Source organism: Saccopteryx leptura, chromosome 2, assembly GCF_036850995.1.
Source record: "Saccopteryx leptura isolate mSacLep1 chromosome 2, mSacLep1_pri_phased_curated, whole genome shotgun sequence".
NCBI classification, from domain to species: domain Eukaryota; kingdom Metazoa; phylum Chordata; class Mammalia; order Chiroptera; family Emballonuridae; genus Saccopteryx; species Saccopteryx leptura.
In genome coordinates, this window is record NC_089504.1 from 259534070 (window position 1) to 259557081 (window position 23012).

The following is a 23012-nucleotide window of genomic DNA, read 5'->3' on the forward strand; positions in this document are numbered from 1 at the left end:
TGCACGCATGGTGCGTAGGGCATGGGGGCCGGGAGACACCCTGCAGATGGACACACAGGAAGTAACAGAGAAGGAGGCATTCTCAGCTAAGTCACTGGCCTCAGAAATGTTCCATATGGGCGCGAGGCTGAGTACAGACCATAGGGCTGTTTGCTCTAACCTGTAAATGTTTGGGTGGTTTCTGCCTCATTACCTGTTTTCAGAGGCTGGACTCAGAGGAAAGTACGTCATTCAATCGGCCCCTCTTTATACTCTCTGGAGTCTTAACCAGACCTCCCAGAGTACCATCTCTGGTTCTTCCACCACAGGGCCTATATGACCTCCTTTTTCCAGCCTGCCTGTAAAGTTCAAGGTGACCGTGTTTGTGTTTTTCTGAACCCCTTCTTTGTTCTGGGCTACGCGACAGCTATCTTAGGTCCATTATCTCCCAGTCAGGTGTGAAAATAGCAGCATCTCCTCCGTCTTGCTGTGGATTAGTGCAGTGGCTGTAGCAGGCTGCTTGACGAGGCTTCCTTAGCAAGGGTCCTGGGGCTGCCACAGTGTGCTGGCTGGGTGACAGTCATGCAGACGGCAGGATGGAATGCACTGCCATCAAAGCTTGGCCTTCAGGGTCACAAAGGCCCGTCGGCTAGTCACTGCTGTGGTCCCTGCGCATGTGGCTGAGGCTTTCTCTCTGTGCCCATTTTATGGAGTGGCACAGTAAACCCAGCTCAGCTCTGAGGCTGAGGAAACATGCCATAATAGGTCATTATCAGTGCTGTGACATGCGTTATGTGCTCAGTCATAGGAGTCACCATTTGTGTTACATCTGAACAAAAGGAATTGACGCTTCCAGTAAGAGAGTTAAATGATTTGCGTATAAAATGACACAGCCAGTGTCTGACAGAGCGGGGTTTCATATGCAAACCCATTTAACCAGAACCGCCCCACCTCTAACATGGACAGGAACTGTTGCTTAGCTGATTGTGCCCAATGCACGTATGGAATTCTTTTCCTTATTTAAAACTTGATTTTGTCCTTATACTCAAACTGTTTATATAATAGATTCTTGAAATATTTTAGAACATCAAAAATAGTCCTTCCAGATAATACAAATTTATTCTCTCCTAACGTTTATTTACAAATTGTTTGAAACTCAGAATGGATATTCCCTTAGGAACTGGTAGGTACATTCTCATGTGAGTTGCCAAAAGCGTCTCTAGCCTTTTCTACTCTTCCCTTCCTGGCACTTGATACTTAATCCAGGGGTTTTCAAATGACACTACCCGGAGTGCTTGAGGAGCTTAATAAAGTAGAGGATCATGCCACAGGCACTCTGAACTGGAGTCTCGAGGTGAATGTACCACATTCATCTCAGCAGAAGCAAAGCAAGCTCAGGTCCCGGGACAGGGAGGGCGTGATGTTACAGGACCTCGGAGAGGACTCTGGCTGGGGTTGAGACTGGCTGTCTCTTTTGACCTCCAGTATATGATATTCATTTTAAAATAAATTATGGACATGTACCTTACTAAAATAGGCACAATTGTAGACATTTTAAAGAGAGGAGGTAAAAAATAGAACTAGAAATTCTGATGTTTGTCTTTTGCATCTGTTTGGGTCCTTTTCTGTACTCCTTGGGGTGGTGAATCCCACTTTGCAAGACATGGACTTGGAGCATGAGGGGAGAGCAAGTAGAGACCAGCTCCCAGGACCAGCAACCATGTCAGGTGTTTCTCTCCTCATCTAAGTGCAACAGGAAGCAATCAGAAAGTTGAGGAAGGGAAATAACATCAGATTTGGATTCTGAGAAACATTTGGCAGCCCTCTGGAGAAAAGATTTGGAGTAGAGCACATGTGGACACGGTGACCAGTTTGGAAAGCATTGCAGTGACAAGAGGTGATTCGGGCTTGAACTAGGGTTACGCCAGTGAGGTTCAAAAGAAGACAAGCTAGAGAGGTATCTGGAGCCATACTCAGTAGGATCTAGTGATTGATTTCATGATCATTGGGGGCGGGGGAGAGGTCAAAGGTGACTTCTGGTGTTTGGCTTGAGCATCTGGATGGAAGATGAAGAACAGGGTGGGGGTGGGGGTGAGTGAGGAGTCCTGGTTGCAAATGTCTCAAATGTAAAGCATCCTGAAGATTATATGAAGTTAACAGTTGGGTATGTTGGTTGAGCTCAGTAGAAGAAGTTCTGGGTTGGAAACTATAAATTTAGTTGTCAGCACACACATAGTAAAGAAATTACTCTGCCTCCAGATATTATTTATTGGTGGAAAAGCTGTAGAGCAGAAGTGCCAAGGAGTTCCATAAAAAGAGTATATGAGCTTAGATTTATAGGACTGGGGAGGAGGAATTAGACGTGAGCAGATAAGCAGTTTCTGTAAATGCAAGAGTCTCAAAAAATTGCTAGAGCATTGAGACAGACAGCCTATATTAGAAGATGGTAAAGAAAGTAGAAACCGCTATTTCAGAAACTTTCATAGATGCTCTGTCGAGTACAGTGTACCCAGCAGTGAGCCATGACTGCAGGTCACAGGTGTATGCACCCGGGCTTGAGTGACTGGGAAGGCTGGGCGTGCCAGGTGGGACTGGAGCAAGTGCAGCACTGTGGACCGCATGTGTGTGTTCAGTGAGAGAACACCTAGTCATCTCGTGTCTGTGCATTAGAGTTACATTAGAGTTACAAGAGACAGGTACTTTCCTGGTCCCGGCATCCTAAAACCAATATGTTTGCAAGGAGGGGAGACAGGTAGGTAAAGTGGGTAAAGGGGTCAAAGGTGCTGATTTCCAGTAATGAAATAAATGTTTTGGGGATGTAATGTGCGGCATGGTGACTGTAGTTAACAATACTGTATTACATATTTGAAAGTTGCTAAGAGACTTGATCTTAAAAGATTTCATCACAAGAAAATAATTTCATAACTATGTGTGGTGATGGGTGTTAACTAGACTTATTGTGGTGATCATTTTGCAATTTATACCAACAATGAATCATTAGTTTGTACCTCTGCATCTAATATAATGTTTATGTCATTTATACCTCAATGAAAAATACAATGAGTAGTTATTTGTGGGCTCTTATGTCCTCCGAGATGTTTTACCCCCAGTCCCATGGAGTAAAATACCACTGGCTATGTTCCCCCTCCTCCTAGTGCTGAAAGCTCAAAACCAGTCAGAGAAGCTCCTTTTGCTGAGCACTGGTCCACTTCCTGTCCAGATAGATCTTGAAAGCCTTTGCAGAAGTGACTCTGAATTGGGAACACTTGGCACCCTCTCGTTCTGCCAGATCACCACCAAATGTGGGGCTATCCTTTTTGTTCTCTGTCCAACAACTAGTATATTCAGTGGGCCCATTTCTCTCATCCTAAGTGATCTGGAGTGATGAACAAGAGCAGTACGTCAGGCTGGTGCCTATGGTCTGTGAATTTTTTAGGTACTCAGGCTTCTGACCATCAGGAAGATATTACCATATTGTACCAGCCTTTTAAAAAATATATAGTGTGTAACTGAGAAAAATTTTTTTAAAGAAATAAAAAAAGAAAAAGGAAAAAAAATATATATAGTGATTTACTTAGCTAGCATTTGCATCCATCCATAAATATTTCTATATCTTTCATTTCTGAAATACAGAAGCAGATTCATCAGGCCACGGACAGCAGTTCTCACAAGTGACTGGCCTGATTGTTAAAATTTAGCACAGAGGAAATGTATTTTCTAACTGGGCAAGGAAGCTTACATACACTGGTCACAATGAAACTTTTCCTCACTGCACCAGTTCCGGCAGTTAGGATGCTGACATCTCTGGGAGGCCGCTTTTTCTGCCTACCACAGTTGTCTTCATTGATTTTTGTTTCCAAATTCATTGTTTTTGTGAAATAAGTTTATGTAAATATTTTAGTTGATATAAAGAAAAATGTTTTGGGCTATGGCAAAAATAGTGACAATTGTGTTCAGATGACTGAAGTTTGGGAAACACTTCCCCCGGTAGCCCAATACCAGAAAGGACAACAGGCCAGGAGGTAGCAGAGCTGCCCAGACTCCAGACTGCTCTGCTCCGACCAGCTGGTGCCGTCCAGGGTCCTGCCAAGTGGGTCCAGTCTCCTCAGTCTCCAACTTACTAATTCTGTGTAAATGGTTATGTTATAAATTCATATGTCAGGGCCAAGCACATTGTGAAATATCTCTAAATATCATAAAACATGCAAAAGATGAAAACCCTGGTTCTGTCATAAATGGTGCCTTCCCTAAATGTTGTTGTCAAGTCCAAGATGTCAGGCTTGGCTGATTACTTAAATGATTGCTGTTATACTCGTTGGAGGTTGTCTTGTCAGGGTTGGATGTTCTGGGTTTTTTTTTCTATTTATTTGGGTGGTTGTTTTTAATAAAGACTATTTTGAATTTTGAATTCTCATTATCAGTTGTACTTACAAACAGTTGTGTATTTTTTTTAAGTGAAAGAAGGGAAGATAGACTCCTGCATGCACCCCGACTAGAATCCTCCTGGCAGCGCGTCTGGGGCTGATGGTCAAACAAACCACATTACCCTCTGCACCTGAGGCTGATGCTCAGACCAGTGAAGCCATCCTCAGCACCTGAGGCCAATGCTCAGACCAACTGAGCCGCTGCTGCAGGAGAGGAAGAGAGAGAATGGGAGAGGGAGGAGGAAAGAAGCAGATGCTTGTTTCTCATGTGTGCCCTGACTGGGAATCAAACCCAGGACACGCTTGGCTGACACTCTATCCACTGAGCAAACCCAGCAGGGCCCAGTTGTAGATTCTCTGAACACATTTTCCGTATTTAGCCAAATAGGTGTTGGGCAGGCTGAGCATGGAAGGTTGGTGGAACTGGACCCCAAAGTTAGATAGACATAACATACGCTTCAAATGCACACTTACGTTAAATTTATTTGCCTTAAGGAGAAACCTATACTGTTCTTGAGATAATAGGTTGTTTCCATTGTAATAACTGTTGATGACTGACTTTGTGTTCTTTTAATTAAAACTACATACTAAAGAGGCTCTTTTATTCCCTTCTCTAATAAGAAAATTTTCAAGCTCAGTATTACAGTGCCTGAAATAAAATCAATATTTCCCTGGAATGTAGTTTTAGAAATTGTAACTGTCCGTTCTCTCTCTGTCATAAATAACGGGAGTTTCCTCTCAGCTCTCCTCTCTTCCTTCTCTGCCCTTTTGCCCGCTTTCACTGTGTGCCATTCACAGGTGGATGCTCAGTATCACCCCACAGCACAAGATAAATAAGCTTGGACGGTTTCCTAGCAACATATTGTTCTGGGAACCTGTTCTGTTTCCCTGAGCCAGCTGAAGCCAAACATCCTAGACGCTCAGCCAGATGGGAAAGGATTAGCTTATTGAGAGTGTTTAATGCATGTTTTGAAAATTTTCCTTGGAAATGAACCTTTGACCATAAGTAGCAAGGTTGACTTTTAAAAGGACACTCTTTTACATGTAAAAATATCTCAGTAATAGTTTGAATGTTTAAAAAATATGGCTTTAGAAGAAATTCTCTAAGAGCAAGCTTGCCATATGTAATTGAGTCATTGGTAAGTGGATTCATTTTAAAACCACATAGAAAATACTTCCCTCAGACCTGATGTACAGCCTGGTACCCACTGATACTGATATTTAGTTGCAAAAATATTGAAATATTTCTGATATGTGGACAAAAGGCTGCTGGGAAAGGCACCTGCCCCACGATACGTATCACTTCTCCCCTGGACCCTTGGACCCCTGCCCCCAGGGGTACACATGAAACACCTGTCACTGCTTAAAGCTCCAACTCCTCCCCCCTTTTCCTTCAGTGCTAGTGATTGCCACTTCCTCTAGAGAGTCTTTGTTTTTTTCCAAGTGTATGATTAATACATATAGAGAAAAGGAATGAGAAGAAATAGAGATCCTTATCAAGATCAAGGGAAAGAATGCTGTATCATCTCATGATCATGCAGATTCTCCTTGTTCCTCTGGTGGTCGGAGGCCACACTGTGGCAGATGGTGCTTTCCTTCCTGTTGCACTCTGGTCAGTCACAGTATGTGGCTGAAGGTCTCTGGAGAGGCTGTGATAAAAGATCAGCGTTCTCAAGACAGTCAACAGGGTTTGCAATTCAGTTACTCCCTGGAGGCATGTCCAACTTCTTGTCTGGAAGCCAGTCTCCCATTTGCCAGATGAAGATTGGCATCATGGTGCTGTTGAATGACTTACACTGTTTGCCAGGTTTGGTCTGAATTTAGGAAACTTCCCAGTTGCAGCGAGAAACAATCATCCCACACTTCCGAGTGGTCCTGGGTGGGAAGAACAAAGTCATTAGGGTGTCTTTGCTTTTTTTTTTTTTTTTTTTTTTTTTTTTTTAACAGATTCTGGCCAGATTCTAGAGAATTAACTTTCTTCATCCCAGAAAACTACATGATAATTTTATATCTGTTCTGGGTGCTGTCCATCCTCTGTTGATCTCTCGCTCTCTCGCATGCACATACGTATGTTCTCTAAGTACCATTTTTTGAACTAAACAAGAAACAATATGTCGGGAGCCTCATAGGGGCTACTTGGGTAGACATCATGATGGATACTGAGAGGTATCAGCTTGTCATCCTAGCCTTCACCAAGTCCCCAAGAATTCAGCAAAGTAACACATTTGTAATCTTTAAAAGTAAGTAGGTAGACTGTTTCTCTTCATTGTAAGTCAGTTTAGGACCTAAACATTAAGATTTTGATTTCTAAAGGGATTATATCATTTTGATTGCCCAAGGGAAGCCTAAATATAGATTTGATCTGTTCTATGGAACATATAGATTACAGTACCTTCATTTTCAGGGAATAAACTTAAAGATTTTTTTTAAATTTCCATGAACCAGGCATTATTTCAAGTGCTTTACCTATATCGTTTAATTTTCTTGACAACCATTGTGAACTAGAAATTTCTTTGACTGTCATTTTACAAATGGAGAAGCTCAAGCTAAGTGAGGTTGAATGCCTGTTCGCCAAGGGGTTAACGAAAGTATAGTGGGCATGCCGACCCTGGGTTCTCATTTGCCAAATGCTTATTTAGTTATCTGTAAAATTCTAGGATTCTGCAAGGTTCTAGTCTTTTCTCAGAAGGGAGTAGACTCCTGTCTTTCAAAGATGTCATGGTGGTCCCAGGAGTAGGATGAGCTGCCGAGGAGGCTTTCCACTGTCCCCTTCAGCACAGTGACGGCCTTCGGCATCCTCTTCCTGTTTGGTCAGTTAACTCCATTTCAGAAGTATTTATTGTTGTAAGTAATGTTTATTTTCAACACGGTAGAAGACTATGTGTGAATTTTACTGACACAAAGGTAGTTAACAGAATTAATAGCTCTGTTAAACACATTAACAAGAAAAGGGTATGTCATATGAGCAAGACTGTACAACAGAGACAGACTAACTCCAACCTGGTTTTGTAAAAAAGGTTGGTTGGAACACGACCAAACTCATTGTTTTTGTATCACCTGCAGCAGCTGTTGTGCAGTCACAGCAGAGTGTGATGGGGAGCCCACAGGGGGCACAGAACCTAAAATCTATGCCCCACAGACTTCAGGGGAAGTGTGCACACCCTACACTGGAGTCTGCATGGTTTCCCCTAACTTAAGGCGGGCGAGCTGCAGGAGAATGCCCACGACTTGCTGGGAAACACCTCTAAAGGTGTTTTCCTGAATCATCTCCTGGTCCAACATGCCTTCCTCTAACCCCTGCAGGTGCCGACCAAGAAGCTGAAGAAATATGAAAAGGAGTACCAGACGATGCGCGAGAGCCAGCTGCAGCAGGAGGACCCGATGGACAGATACAAGGTATGGGGGCTGCGGGCATCTGCCGGCCAAGTACCCTCTCCACCCGAAAGCAGCTGTCGTGGCCGGTCTGAGTCTCCAGTTCCTTCCTGGTTGACTTAGACGCTCCGACCATGCGAACTGTCCAGGTGCGTTTTCAGGAGACTTCTGAGTAGCCCACTGTAATGTATTTTTTCTTTCAGTTTGTATATTTGTAGGTAACGCCACCTGTTTTATACTGAGAATCTTCCTAAGAAGCTGAGAGAAAGGGAAAAAGAAAGTGGCTCCCAACTACTTTCAAAAATGAGAAAAAAAGGAAAAGGCAAAGTACTCTTTTAGCCGCGCCTGTCACGCCCACAGAGACTTTAGAAGGTGGTCTGTCCCAGGAGTGGCGCGATCACGCCCACAAAGACTTTAGAAGGTGGTCTGTCCCAGGAGTGGCGCGATCACGCCCACAGAGACTTTAGAAGGTGATCTGTCCCAGGAGTGGCGCGACAGTGCTTCACTCCCACCTGTGTCTGTAGCAAATGTTAAAAACACAAACTCATTTGGAAGGACAAATAAAAGCCACAAAGGTCGTATGGAGCACAGTAATGGTGTTTGTTGCAACGTTTATTTCTACAAACAGATTGATAAGTGAAGTGACATTTCACTACAGAATTCAGTGTCAGAACCAAAAGGATTTCATCTTAACATCTTGGTTAAATATGTAATAGGGTTTTTAAAATCAGGCTTTTCACAAAGATAGATCTCTTCGGTGACTAGCAACACTATTACCATGATGCAGTGACTGATTTCAAACTTATTTTTTCCAGCTGAAATATTATTCTCTTCAACATGTTTTAATTCTTCAAGTTCCTACAGACACATGGTTCCCTTTCTGTCCGTGTCAGTACTTAGGATAAGAGAATACTGTATTTGCACCCTGAGCAATGTTACAGTGTCCTGCCAAACAAATAAGCAAACAAACAGCACTGAGGTGGCATTAGGGATTCAGTCCCCCAAGGTGGTGTGACCTCCACTTTTGGAACAGTGTAGTTTGCGTTATGTGGTCAGAGAGCTGGACATGGGCAGCTAGGGTCACATGGTACATCTTGTCTCTGTTGCTAAATTGAATAGCATGTGGGGTTCAGAGATGGGCACTGTGGAAGGGGTATATAGACTTTCTGTCAGACCTGAGTTTCAATCCTCGTTTTCCAAAAAAAAATAAAGGCCAGGATTTGGGATCCAAACTGGGAGTTTTTAATCCCTATGCCATTGGTCATTGTCCCAAACCAGATGTAGAGCCTCTTCCTCATCTGCAGAACATGGAGTGTCCACATTCTTTTCAAAGACTGCTGTGAAGATGAGGGAGGGGGTATGTTAAGGACCCAGCATGTGGTTACTGTGCAATAAATGGTTGTTGTAGCCTCAGCTTACCCAAGTATTACTGTACTGGAATAATGCCACCTTATGTGCCTCAGTCTCTTCCTCATTCTCCTCATATATCTTCCAGGTATTGTTGCCCAGTAATCTCACAGCAGTATGTTTTTCCCCATGTTTATAGAACTGGCTACAGAACTGATAATAAAGTCCCACACACAGCTCTGGTTGATACTGTAACACATGAGGTGCTCCTAGAGGAAGGTTGAAGCTAGCCACCACCCCTCAGTAAGACCAGTTGTGATGCAGCTCCGTAGCACGCTGTTTTAGAAAGGCTGGAAGCAGTAATTAGGAAATAATTTTGAGAGTCCAACACGAAGCCCTCCTACTGCTTGCGTCATTCCAGTTTCCTTATTGCTGCCATCGTCATAAATAAAATCTGGGAAGAGTGCTTTAAAATAGAAGAGGGGGAAATGGAAGACTAAAATTATGTATTTAAAATCTCTCTGGGATTGAATTTGTTATTGTTTCTAAAACCTTTTTGTGTCAAAGCAGATATATATAAATAAATAGCATAATGCATATTATTTTTTAAAAATGCCTACCATTAATGTGTACAGTTTTTATTAAGGGATCAAAGTAGAACTAAAGCTGTTGTTTTTGCTTTGAAAACAGGTATTTCTTTTTAGCTTGTGTGTTGCAGCCTGTCCTGTGTGCACCTGGGGTTCCCTCCATAACTGTTTCTTTTGTGATACTGGGATGGCTTGCCAATCCATCATCTCACTCATATCTCTGGACTCTTTAATAATGTGTAGACATTTGTACTTGGTGATAGACATACTTGCAAAATGATAGTCCTCAAATTATAATTACATTTTCAAGGTGACAATTGACAACATAGTTTTCAATCATCTACAGATTTGTTGTTTCACATATTCAATTTCTAGTTTAAGAAACTAATTATAATTATCTTAATTATACCAAGATAGGATCTTACAAAATATCTTTTAGGATCTTCTAAATTTAATCTTATTAATGTAATCTAGTCCCTGGGAGCTTTATAATTCATAGATCTTGGTCATGGAACCTAGTTATGTAAATTCTTAATAATTTGGGAAAATCCATGAGGCTTCCAGTCATAACATCAGTTCACCAACAACTCCTTCATCACCATTAGGATCCATACTTCTTACTATGTCATGTTTAACCTTTAGCTTGCCACATGGCAACAGAGTTAGGAAGGTTGTGTCAATTGAAAAATAAAAATGGCCCAGAAACGTCATGCAATAAGATACCCTAAGAGATTATTTAGTTCGAAGCTATTTCTTTTTTTAAATCTTATTTACTTACTCATTTTAGAGAGGAGAGAGAGTGAGTGAGAGAGAGAGAGAGAGAGAAAGGGAGAAGGAGCAGGAGGCATCAACTCCCATATGTGCCTTGACCAGACAAGTGCAGGGTTTTGAACTGGCAACCTCAGTGTTCCAGGTCAACGCTTTATCCACTCTGCCACCACAGGCCAGGCGAAGCTATTTCTCTTGAGGATGTTGGTGGACAAAGGAGTGTGCAGGGAAGCAAGAGGGGGGGATTAAAGACCCGACAACAGAGAGTGGGTCTCAGCAGCCGCGTCCTCGTGGTATGTGTGTCTTGGGTTTATTTTTATGATGTATGCAAGTATCTGCAGCCTCAGGTCACGTCACTACTCACCTGTGTCTAACATAACACTTCAGTGTCAGCCACCAAGAAGGAGATGAAACAGTGGTAGTGTGAACTCAAATTTTAGAACCCTACACACAGGAAATATTCTGAAATTAAATAGTGGTGATGGTGGCCCAACTTTCTGAATGCACTGGAACCACTGAATAGTGTATTTAAAAAAAATGAATTTTATTGTTTTTTTATGAATTTTATGTAAATTATGTTGCAAAAAAAAAAATGCAAGCCAAATGTTCCAGGAAAACTGGCATCTGGCTCCTTCCCTTACTTTTATACACCCCAAGGCACATAGAGGTACCTAAATAGTGACTGTGAACATGTACTATAAGGGAAAGGACAACAGAAGTGGGCAGCATATTCATTTTCCTGTATATCTATGTATATATATGAACATGTATATGTGCAAATCTGTGCATGCACAGAGACATAAGCATATATGAATAATTAATACACATGTGTGCACATTGCCTGTCTTGGCATTCGTTTGTATCTGAAACTCTGTGAGTTCTATAATGACTGCTTGTGTACTTTTTCTGTTCATCTTTCATGAAAAGGCAACTTTACTGGAAGAAGAATAGAGAATATGTATTCTAAGTCTCTTTTATTATCCCTCTTGAGTTTGGCCTGGCCCAATGTCTGGAGTAGCATTTATCTATGCTGATATTTTGGTTTGTAAATGTATATTGATTTCAAATGAAGTGACATTGAGGAGGAAGACATCTGTAGAAATACAGGATGTGTATTTTCATTTTCATACAAATCCCCAGAAAACACACATTCATAGATATGTGTAGCTGTTTTAGTACATTTTAAAAATTAGTTGTCAATCTCCTAATAGACAGTTACCAATTTCAGAAATTAAAGTGTTTTCTATTTTAAGTAGATGAATTTTTCCCATTTGGGAAAACTTAGGTTTCCTGATATGGAATCAATCAACAGCACTTTTTAGAGAAGTGCACCTTTCACATACCTCCAGAAGATTCTGTGCTTTTCTTGTTTAATTAAAATCTTGCACAAATGTGGGTTAAGCCTTAAAAAGCACAGCTAATTAATTAAATTCAGAGACTCTCCCAGAGCACGAGTAAGGTTATGCTATTACATATTATTCTATATTCTAGATGGGCAAATCCTAGAAAGAAGCAGGAATGCTTATACTCTCTTGGGTTTGAGACGCAGATAGTATTAAAAATACATAATTTCTAATTGAAGTATCTTATTCATGTTCAGTATAATTAAATTCCAAATGTTTTAACTTCTTTCTTGAGATTGGACACAGTAAGTTTTTAAAATCAAAATATAATTTAAAGAATATGATTCCTCTTAAGTTTGCAAAGTTTTATTGCACATACTAATTTTTGTAGAGCAGTTAGTTGTCCCTGCATATAATTAGAAGTGAAGCTGTTTAATTGTACTTGCATTATTTGCCATTCCCACATATCTAATGAAATAACTTAGAGCAATATCAAATTTTGTTTTTAACTTGACCAGTGAAGGATTTAAATTACACTAAACTTGTTACCTGGAAGAACAGGCTCACCTCTTTTTACTGTGTTGAACCGTCCCTCATTCAAAGAAGCCAAGATAAGTGAATCCATGTTTGAAAAATGTTTTTCTACAAATGAATAGAATGTTACATTTTATTGTTTTCCATATCATGGAGACTGCGGTTGACTTTTGGACGTATTTATGTTATGAAATGATGTGCTTTTCATGAATAGTCATACTCAAGAGGGTGATTTCTGTGGTAACTGTGAAAATTTAATGATAACTTCAGAAGATTGCCACTCTGTCTTTTTGAGCTTGGATAGCCTGGCGAAGTTGCCTTTGGAGGATGGTGGAGCAGGCAAGCCCTGGGCCTCCCGTGACTCCTCTGAGCAGCTTAGCAGGGATTGAGCAGGTGGCTTCGATGATACTTGTCTGCTGATTGAGTTGTACTTAACATTGGCACAAACGGTGAAAGATAGAAATGGAATGCATATTAGGAGTTTCTAAGTATGTTTATTGATGATCTTCAGAATGAATTCTCCAAAAGTTTTCTTCAATTTTCATTGTTTTGTTTCCTGTGGAAGTGGTTTTACTGAGAAAGTTATTGATACATCACACTCAAGTGTTTCTGTATCCTCTTTGATTTGTGTACTAGAGAGAGCGGGGATTTGCAAGCTATAGCCCACTGCCTGTTTTTGTTGGAATGCAGACACATCCATTTGTTTAGTTATTGCTTGCCTTTGCACGCAATGACAGAGTAGAGTGGTCTCAAAGCCCATAGGGCCTGCAAAGCCAAAGGTATTTACTATCTGGTCATTTACATTAAAGGTTTACTGTCCCTTGTGCTTTAATATATCTAGGACTACTTTTTTTAAATGCCAACAGAAATGTAGTATGGTATGCCAACTCTCAGTTTGTTGTTACCCAAAAGTTCTTGTTTTGAGTTTGACATTTAAATTGTTTAAATTTATACCAGATAAATAGAATTTGGTCTGTTGAGTAAAGCGAGCATAAAAAAATGATTTTAAATATCCAGGTTTTCCTGCCCCCATCTTCATTTATAGATAACGTGGACCTTTCAGCGTTCCATCCGTAAGCATTTGTCAAAATACCTGACAACATTTGAATGTGACAATTATCAACTCTTTTGAAGGAGGTATCTCAAGCAAAATCAGTGAGAGCTGGTGTGCTGTTGCTAATAAACTTGCACTGGCTCTGTTAGGAAAACATTCTCTCCTGACCTTTGAGTGTCTTCAAAAGCATATGCCAGGAATTCATTCCAGCAGTGGACAACACACCTAGAGAACTGAGTTGGAGTTTCTGAAGCTGCCTCCTTCCCCATCATTTTTTCCTTTAAGATTTAGTTTATTTTGTTTTGATTGCCAGCTCAGATTTTTCTGTGTGTGTGTTTTTTTCCCCTTGGAAAGAATGACGTTCACCACCCCTTGTACTGTTCCACCCACACTTCAGCCCTCAGACACAGAGGAGACCTGGGACCCGTTCTTCTTTTGCATTCTCCTGCCCAGCAATGTCATTCTGTTGCCTGAAGATGAACTATGATGTAAGGTTTCCAACCTTGTCACATAAGGAAGTTCCTTCCACCCAGCTCTGACCACACAGCATAAACAACTCACACCGTAGCTGCTAATAGTTGCACAGAGCATTTCATCAGCTACGGTGCCCGCAAATAGCTCCTGGAGAGGGAGGGGTTTAGTGAGTCGGCCTTCCTGCGTTGAGGCTTGCCTTCTGGCTGCCTCAAGTGTATTTTCTTCTATTGAATGCTCACTGTCCCAGAGAGAACCTACAGTATATGAATGATACTTAAGGAACAACAGAGTAGCCGAATAGCATAGACGAGTATCTGTTCTTGTGACTACTGTCTCCTAAATGTATTCGTATGTGTCCAATTTCATTGGATCCTCTTTTTTTTTTTCAATTGTCTTTGTACCTATGATTGAAAACGGTAGTGAGTCTGTGACTTTTGAGGAGGTAAGTTTTTTTTTCAATCTATGTATGTCTGTAATAGCAGCGTCTGTCTCTGAAAAATGCAGTATCCTCCTCCCAAAAGCTACTAACCACACTCTCCCAGCCATACAGCTGCTATGCAGGGCCGGGGGTGGGGTGGCGAGTGAGGAAGGCTGCCGTCCGCTTTTTTGTTCGGTTGTGTGAGCTAGGACAGGTTCCAGACAGCGTGACATGCGCTTCAGGGGTGAGGGAAGCGGGTTCTCCGGGAGATATGCTGGAAGGCCGGGCAGCATCCGTCTGTTCTGTGCACAGGCTTTGAGCATTCAGCACGTCCGCGTGTGCAAACGTACACGCGGCTGTCTCCGGGCTGGCTTAGGTGGATGGGGCTCTGAGTTCAGGCCCATCCTGGGTGGGCGGCCCTTGCTAACATTTCCAAACGAGCCATGCAAGGTTACTACTGCCTTTCCCGAGCCCGTCAAAATGAAACTTGCTTCTCCGTTCCAGTGTCAAGGCAAACTTTTTCTTGACTCAGTCCGTTCTGAAAAGAGTTTTGGCTCCTCAGGAAAGGCGGGACAAGAGCCCAGTGCTGCAGTCTCTCTTTAACCCCCTGTGAGTGCAGGCACATTCTCCTGCACAGATGATCTCCTCGCAGTAGGAGCGGCCCACGTAGCTCTCAGGGGCCCAGCAGGCCTCCAGCGGCCACCTTGTACTTTGGAGGACGATACTGCATTTTCGGCCCCATAGCTTGCTTGCCCACGTCTGCGAGTGCAGGGAGGAGTCTTCCCCGCCCTGCCGCTTGCTTTGCAGACACGGAGCTGAAGCTTCCTGCTGGAGCAAAAGCCAGGTGTGCCTCAGGCTATTGTGCTTTCAGGGACCCTCAGACAGAGAATTTCTCCCCAGAGTTCCCCCACTCCCCAGCCCCTTAGCTGTGTGTTTGTAAGGAAGGGTATGAGTCATAACAGTCTTGGAATGGGAAGTCACTGGTCAGAATTTCAGCCAAGTTCATAGCTCTCCCTAATATAACATAATCCACCAGACCCATCTCTAACCAATAGGGAAAGCAGCTACCTGTGCTGTTTAAGTACTTTGAACGAAGTCCTTTTCCATTAGCACTGTGTGCCTTTACCTGGGTGTTATTTTAACTCAATCCTAGTCATACATCCTGTAACCTGAGAAACTGGCAGCTGCAACATTTTGAGTTGTGTGAAATGAATGTGATGTAAATAATAGGAGCTCTCTGTACCTCGGAGTCCTGCGAGTACAAGCACAGTAGAAATAGGAATAAGTGTTGCGGTAATCTTACCATGGTCTCTTTGAAAGAGATTTATCAGGAAACAAGAAAAATGTCTTTTCTGCATTGTGAAATGTGTTGTGAGGAAATTGCTGCCTGTTCCTGGCAAGGAAAGCATTTATTTGAAAAGTTTCTGAACATTTAAGTCTGAGCCTTTGACAAGTATGTCGGTTGCTTCCACAAGAAGAAGTGATGGTTAGATTTGTTGGAATGAAAGGCTGAGCCTCCAGCCCCGGCTAGAATTTGGGTCACTTCAATAGAGATGGAGAGATCACCTATAGATACCCTGGCTCTTTACTTCAGTCCCATGTTTATTGTGCTTCTATGAGCGGGGTACATCCAGAGATGGAGGGGACACACAGGATTTGACGAGTACAGTTGGCCCCTATAAATATGTACGCTGTCTTTTCAGAAATACCTTGGAAAGGGGTTTCTGACGAGGCAGTACTTTTTCGGGTCACCTTGTATCTTGGTCACAAAGGAAGATCTAGTCTGGTTTCATGTAGAATGAGAGCTTCTACCAAGAGTAGACTTAAAAGAAATTTTTTTTGATTTGACTTGGGGGATGAACACACAATATGGTGTATAGCAGTATGGTGTAGAATTGGGCACCTGAAACCTGTATAATTTTGTTAACCAGTGTCACTCCCATAAACTCAATTAAAAAATTTAAAGAAAAGTCCAACTTCAAAGAATATTCTTTTTTTGACATTTTATCATTTCCATTGGAATTGAAGTTCTAAATTGCTTTTTGTTTTTCAAATAATTTTAAAAAATTTAAAATACATGTACTATGTATTCGTTGTAGAAAACTTGGAAACCTTTAAGTATCACAAAGACAATAAATAGTAAGAATAACCCACTCCCCATTGTTAATAGCTCTTATTTATGTTGTTATAAAAATGGGATATCTAGTTACTTAGCTCTTTTTCTACAAGGTATCATAAGCATTTCTTCTGTTATTAGATATTTTTCCCTTATATTTTAATACTGCATGGAATTCCATCATGAATTTATTTGAAAGTATCTAAGTGATTTGGGATTTTAAAATCTTTTTCAGTAATACTGGCCTGACCTGTGGTGGCGCAGTGGATAAAAGCGTCGACCTGGAAATGCTGAGGTCGCCGGTTCAAAACCCTGGGCTTGCCTGGTCAAGGCACATATGGGAGTTGATGCTTCCAGCTCCTCCCCCACTTCTCTCTCTCTGTCTCTCCTCTCTCTCTCTCTCTCTCTCCCTCCCTCTCCTCTCTAAAAAATGAATAAAAATAAGTTTAAAAAAAGATCTTTTTCAGTAGCTATCTTTTTCAAAAATGTTTTAACACTTCCCAATTTCCCCAGTCATCCCAGTCTGCCTTCTCCAAGAGCAAGGACAGAAGTGAGCCCTGCTAGACGATGACAAGCAAAGCCCAGTCTGCCCTTGGCTTCACAACTGGGCCTGATTCTGGATTCTCTGCCTTCATGACAGTCTCAGGCTTTGCCCTTGCCGCCTGTCTCCTAGCCCTGCTTTGTGAAACAGAAATAAAAAAGAAATTAGGTTTTCTTCTTTCTGTATAACTAACCCCAGGTGGTCCTATAGAAGATAAAATTCACACACATGTGCGCACACACTCTTACTCAGACATACTTACACTGACACTCATACACACATATCTTGCTCACATACACACACCCCGTATGCTATGATGCACTCTCTTCCAGGACATGGATTTGTCTTCTGATTGTGCAACACAGAGTTTCTGCAGAAAACACTGATAGTGTAAATCTGAAAAACAGGAAGGTGTCATCACAGTGAAGTCTTCCTGTCCCCACTCTGACATCTCCTGTAGCTGCCACCAGTAGCGGCAGAAGCATTCTGACGCTTTGGAATGGAGACACCAAGTTGCTCTTCTGATGGGGAAGGCACACAGCTCATAGGGGCTAGTTAAGGGGAGAGCTTGCTTCCTAACAAAGCGACTTTGTTCTCTCATTGTAGAACTTTGTTTCATATTTTTTTCCTGTGAGTTCAAAGAGGGGAAAACAGCTCAGTAATGTATTTTAACCCAGAATCTTTTAATCTGAAAATAAATAAATAAATAAATAACCAAAGCAACATTTAAGAGACATTATTATAAGAACTATTGCTCTTACACAAAAATTGGTTTTCAGAAAAACAAACATTTTTACCCAAAGAGTGATGATGTCAGTTGATAGAATCACGAACCCGTGCATCCTGACCCCTGATATTGGAAAGACAGTTTGAAGGGCCATCTAGTGGTTTTCCCGTCCCTGCCCTACCTTGTCCTTATAGTGTGGCTTCCCTGGAGGTTGAGGTGGGGTTATTGTGCATGCTTCCAACAAAGACTTGCCTGTGTCTGCACTCTAGGTCTATCTAGAAACCGCACGGATTGCAGGTGTGTTTGGACATGTTGCTCTGTTGTGGCACACTTGATAATGAAGTTCTGTCTGGAGGTTTGCGGACAGCGGTAAATTTCACTGGGTAGAGTGCCGCCCCTGCACCGCTCGCTCAACTCACCGTTGTTCCCCAGACAGCTGCCCTGCCTCCCTGTGCCACTGCGCCTTCTCCTTCTACACATTCAAGTTCACTCGTTGTCGCTGCTTGTTTTCCGCACCAGCCCCACATGTTGCTGCCGGGAGGCCCCGCACTAACGCCCACCTCTGGCTCTTGCTCTTTTTCTGCAGAGGGAGAACCGGAGATTACAGGAGGCCAGCATGAGGTTGGAACAAGAGAACGATGACCTCGCCCACGAGCTAGTAACCAGCAAAATCGCTCTGCGGAATGACTTGGATCAGGTACACTTGTCATTCACTGGGAAGAAATAAGACTGTGACACCCTCCTCAAGGGCAAGGACCCCGTTGCTGTCACCACAGTCCCGCCGGGGCACCCTCTGTATTTGACACTGAGTCAGCTGCTTGGTGGATGAAGGGGTGGGCGTAGGTGAGGGGAACTGCTTGTGCTAATTGGAGCGGGTGGGAAATGGCAGCCTTTGAAAAGGGTTTGGGTCATTTCCAAGCAGCATGTGTGACATACTTTTTTATACCTCTGCTTCTCTGGTGTTTCTTCTTGTACTTTCCGTAAAGCAAGGGCCGCCAGCATACTCACCTGAAAGTATCAGTCACCAAGAATTCTCATTTACAATCAATGTGAAGGTTTTATAGGACATACGTACATTAAGACGTGTGTATTTTGGGGGTTGACGGGCATCCTGGGGCTAAGAGCCAACACTGCCTGGGTGTGAATCCTGGCATTACCATTCCCTAACCATGTGACCTGGCAATTCTTAACCTATCTATAGCTGTAAGAAAGTCTACCTCTTGGGATGATGTGGTAATAAAATAAGATAAAGCCCTTCAGTAGTGAGTGTTAAATAAATGTTAGCTGTTGCTAGGAAGACCTTAAATTGTTTAACTTCCCTGGTTCTTTCCAACAGTACTAACAGCTTTAGGACTTCTGTTTTCTTTTCCTAGTATTTTCAGAAACAACTGGCAATATGAAAGGAGTCTTGTGTAGATATAAAATTATCACTCTATTTTCTGACTTTTAAAAAGTGAACATTCCCAACAAATGATGTAGGGTCAGAAAAATTGAGTTAGATTTATTCATCTGTGAGAAAAAGGCATCGTTGTGCTCTAACTATGCATTGATAATATTTAAAATACAAATCCATTAATAAAATAAACCTGATTGGATCAAGATTGAAGGACTTTTTAAATGTTTAAAGATAGCCCCTGCCTCAACTCCTTTCCCCATAGGAAAAGCGAACTTTGCCGCTCACAAGTTTTAGCCACCGTGGCTGGGAGATAAGAGCACTGGTGAGGAACACAGTGCTAACAGGGAGGGTGGGAGTTGAAGGGTCAGCACTAAATGGAGTTTGAAAACAAAACAAGCCTGACCCGTGGTGGCTTAGTGGATAGAGCATTGACCTGGAATGCTGAGGTCACCAGTTTGAAACCCAGGTCAAGGCACATACGAGAAGCAACTATTATGAGTTGATGCTTCTTGCTCCTCCCCTTCTCTCTCTTTCTCTCTCTCTCTCTTCCTCCTCTTTCTAAAATAAATAAAGTTTTAAAAAATCTTAAAAATAAATAAAAAATAAATAAAACCAGAGAACGATGACCTCGCCCACGACCTCAAAGCTGTTCCGCTGTTAGGCAACCTGCCCCTGAGCCTGTGCACACTGGCTCCGGCCGCTTCACTCACTTGGCCTTCACCCACTGGTACTTTTCCATTCCCAGTTTATCAAAATCAAATCTCTTCATTAAAGTAGCGAAACTGGAAACATTAAACAAACATGAAAGCAGATTGTATTTGAAATACCATATAAGGCAAACACATATAAGTAGGTACTTTCAAGAATAAATTAGACCTTACCCTGGTTGTGGTAGAGTTGGCTTCAGGCTCCCAGGCACCAAAGGCTCTTAGTTTCTCTCTGACACAGCCTTCTCTTTGGAGAACTCGCCCTCCCTCAACTCTTTAAATAAGGGCTTTGCAACATTAGAAACGTAAAAGATACATCAACTCCGGTTCAGTTTCGCTGCTCCCTGCTCTCAGGCCCTCCTTGTCCTTTCCTGTGCCCAAGGAACAGAAAGAGACAGATCAGTACTTTGCCACCAAAGCCTGTGCCCAGGTCCCTTCTGACCACAGCAAGTTACGTGTTAGACCAGAAGCAGCGCGTGCTTTGTGGCGGATTCATTACTTTTGTTTTAAATGGAACAACTGGCTCGTTCTTTGAGAAACCGTTTCTGAAAGATCCTCACTCTGATGTCAGAGATGAGCCTCTCGATAGGGTTGTTGGCCAATTCATGATTAAATCTCAGATTGCTGGGCTGTTTCTCTCACATTTGTGTCCTGGAAGCCTGACACAGAGGAGAAACTGCAGACAGAGCTTCCTGGGAGACTTGGGACTCCTCCCACATGGGCCACAGATATTTCTGCAGCTGTCACCTCTGACAGCAAGAGAAATGGTGAGCTTGCCTCGCCTTGGCCTCGTGAGGAACGTGCAGCCGAAAGTGGGAAATAAACAGAGTGGGTCTTCTCATCACTAAAGATGTTTAGTTGTGCGTTAAATATTTTCTCAGGGAAGTGGCTTTCTTTTCCTTTTATCATAGATATTTCCAGAGCTGTAAAATGCATTTGTTGAGTTCCATCTCTAATTTTAAGATGTTATTTTGCTGTGTAGATTTCCTGCCTAAAACCTAATGTATCCAAGCAAATTTAAGTGTCTTTTAAAGGGCCCTTTTCCCTTAAGTACCTGACACTTCCACATATTCTGACACCAGAGCAGTAACCTCTAGGACACAGGATGTGAAGACGTTGGGACAGTGAGGACAGGAGCTGGGCGCAGCTTCGCGGCCAGCACCTGGCGGACTATGCTGGCCTGCCCATCTGGACATGCGGGGCATGTGACAGAACACAGGCAGGAGGCCACCTGGCCAGTGTTCTCGGTGACTTGGATAGCATTTTGCTGCTGTCAGCCGGGGACGGCTCTACAGATAGCTGCCTTCCTCTGCCTATGGTTTTCTCTGCTGCACTCGCCCTGTGGCTCTCTGCCGCCTCCACCCACACAGCCTGCTTCTGTGGTGCCTTTCGGAGCCACGTCCGTGCATTCCCCCACATTCCCCAAATACGTACTGTGTAGCTGCTCTGTACCTGGTGCCGGGCTTGCTTCCGGGGCTGCAGCGATGTCCGGGGAGAGATGGTCCTGCCTCCCAGAGCCGAACGTCTGGTGGGCGAGACAAGTGAATCAGACGTAATTTGTCATTACAGATTATGCTAAGTGCTGTCAGGGGACATATGACAGATGTTAAACAGGAACTAATTGAGATGGGGGTGAGTGGGCAGGGCTCCGGGCATGCTTCCCTGCACCTGTGAACTTGAAGCTGAGACCTAACGGGTACAAGCCCTAGAACTAATGTGTACACATGCTAACTAAGTTAAGTAAACACAACGTTTTCTTAGTTAATTTGGGCTCTGTATCTAAGTTAAGACCATAGTACCGTATTTCCCCATGTATAGGATGTTCCCATGTATAAGACGCACCTTAATTTGGGAGCCCAAAATTTGAAAGAAAAGAAAAGTATTACATAAAGTTACTGAACTCAAAGTTTTATTCATTGTAAAATTTATACAACTCCTCATCACTGTCAAAACTCCCATCCATTAGCTTGTCCTCATCTGTGCCTGATGATGAATCACTGTCTTCAACAATGAGCGCAAAAACAAGCACAAGGCCCTGGCCGGTTGGCTCAGTGGTAGAGCGTCGGCCTGGCGTGCGGGGGACCCGGGTTCAATTCCCGGCCAGGGCACACAGGAGAAGCGCCCATTTGCTTCTCCACCCCCCCCCTCCTTCCTCTCTGTCTCTCTCTTCCCCTCCTGCAGCCAAGGCTCCATTGAAGCAAAGATGGCCCGGGCGCTGGGGCTGGCTCCTTGGCCTCTGCCCCAGGTGCTAGAGTGGCTCTGGTCGTGGCAGAGCGACGCCCCAGAGGGGCAGAGCATCACCCCCTGGTGGGCAGAGCGTCGCCCCTGGTGGGCGTGCCAGGTGGATCCCGGTTGGGCGCATGCGGGAGTCTGTCTGACTGTCTTTCCCCGTTTCCAGCTTCAGAAAAATACAAAAAATAAAAATAAATAAAATAAAAAAAACCAAGCACGAAAAAGCAAGAAATGCAAGTAAAAGTATCTACAACCACTGTATAAGATGCACCCAGCTTATAGACCCCAAATTTTTCAGGGAAAGGTGTGTCTTAAACATGGGGAAATATGATACTTCTCTGAGCTCTTCTTGGCCATTCTAGAAATACGGTGTTTTCGGTTTGGATTCCTGTCCACACTTCACTATTCCTCATGCGTATCTCTCTCGTGGGTTTTTGGTCTTAATTTCTCCCCTATACTATGGTACTCACTGTCTTGTGTGAATATCCTTGCAGGGCTCAGCCAGTCTTTGAATTTTCTCCCCTATCTGTGGTCCATGGATCAGCCTCTGTCTCTGCTTGCCCTCTCTGAACCCACCCCCAGGAACTATGGGTTAGAAGCTCCCATGTGAGGCTCCACCCCCTTCGTCCATCCATTCAGAATCTCCAAGTGGCTGCTGGTATGACACCTGAATGGTGTAAGAAGCATTTAGAAAGAGCCTGGGGCTCTGATGCCATTCAAGTCTGAATTGGGATCATGGCTGTGATGTCAGATGTGTGCTCCCGTCAGGGTATTTGAAGTCTGCAGACCTCACTGTCATCTGTGAAATAATCATTGTTGTGAGGATTAGAGATAATGCAGGCAAGGGCCTGGTATGTGGTTGGCACTCAGTGACATCAGCCATCCCGTGGGCGGGAGGAAAGAATGGCTTGAGGTCCTGTTGGAACAGGAAGTGCTGGACTTGGAGAAAGGACACACATTCTTTCTTTACCACCTTCGTGATTGTGACGCACT

At 43.1% G+C, this 23012-nt stretch overlaps 1 protein-coding gene across 10 annotated transcripts in view; it reads left to right on the top strand.

The window, feature by feature from the left end:
- RABGAP1L (RAB GTPase activating protein 1 like) overlaps window positions 1-23012 on the top strand; it is a 551348-nt gene that overhangs the window by 512803 nt on the left and 15533 nt on the right. For 7 of the 10 annotated variants that reach the window (XM_066371551.1, XM_066371553.1, XM_066371552.1 and 4 more), the window contains 2 exons: window positions 7707-7799; window positions 18271-18381. In XM_066371551.1, coding sequence (XP_066227648.1) covers window positions 7707-7799; window positions 18271-18381 — 204 coding nt within the window. Of the gene's footprint in view, window positions 1-7706; window positions 7800-7978; window positions 8366-18270; window positions 18382-23012 lie in introns of those variants that run through there. The other 3 variants (XM_066371554.1, XM_066371559.1, XR_010749414.1) reach the window with 2 other exon arrangements.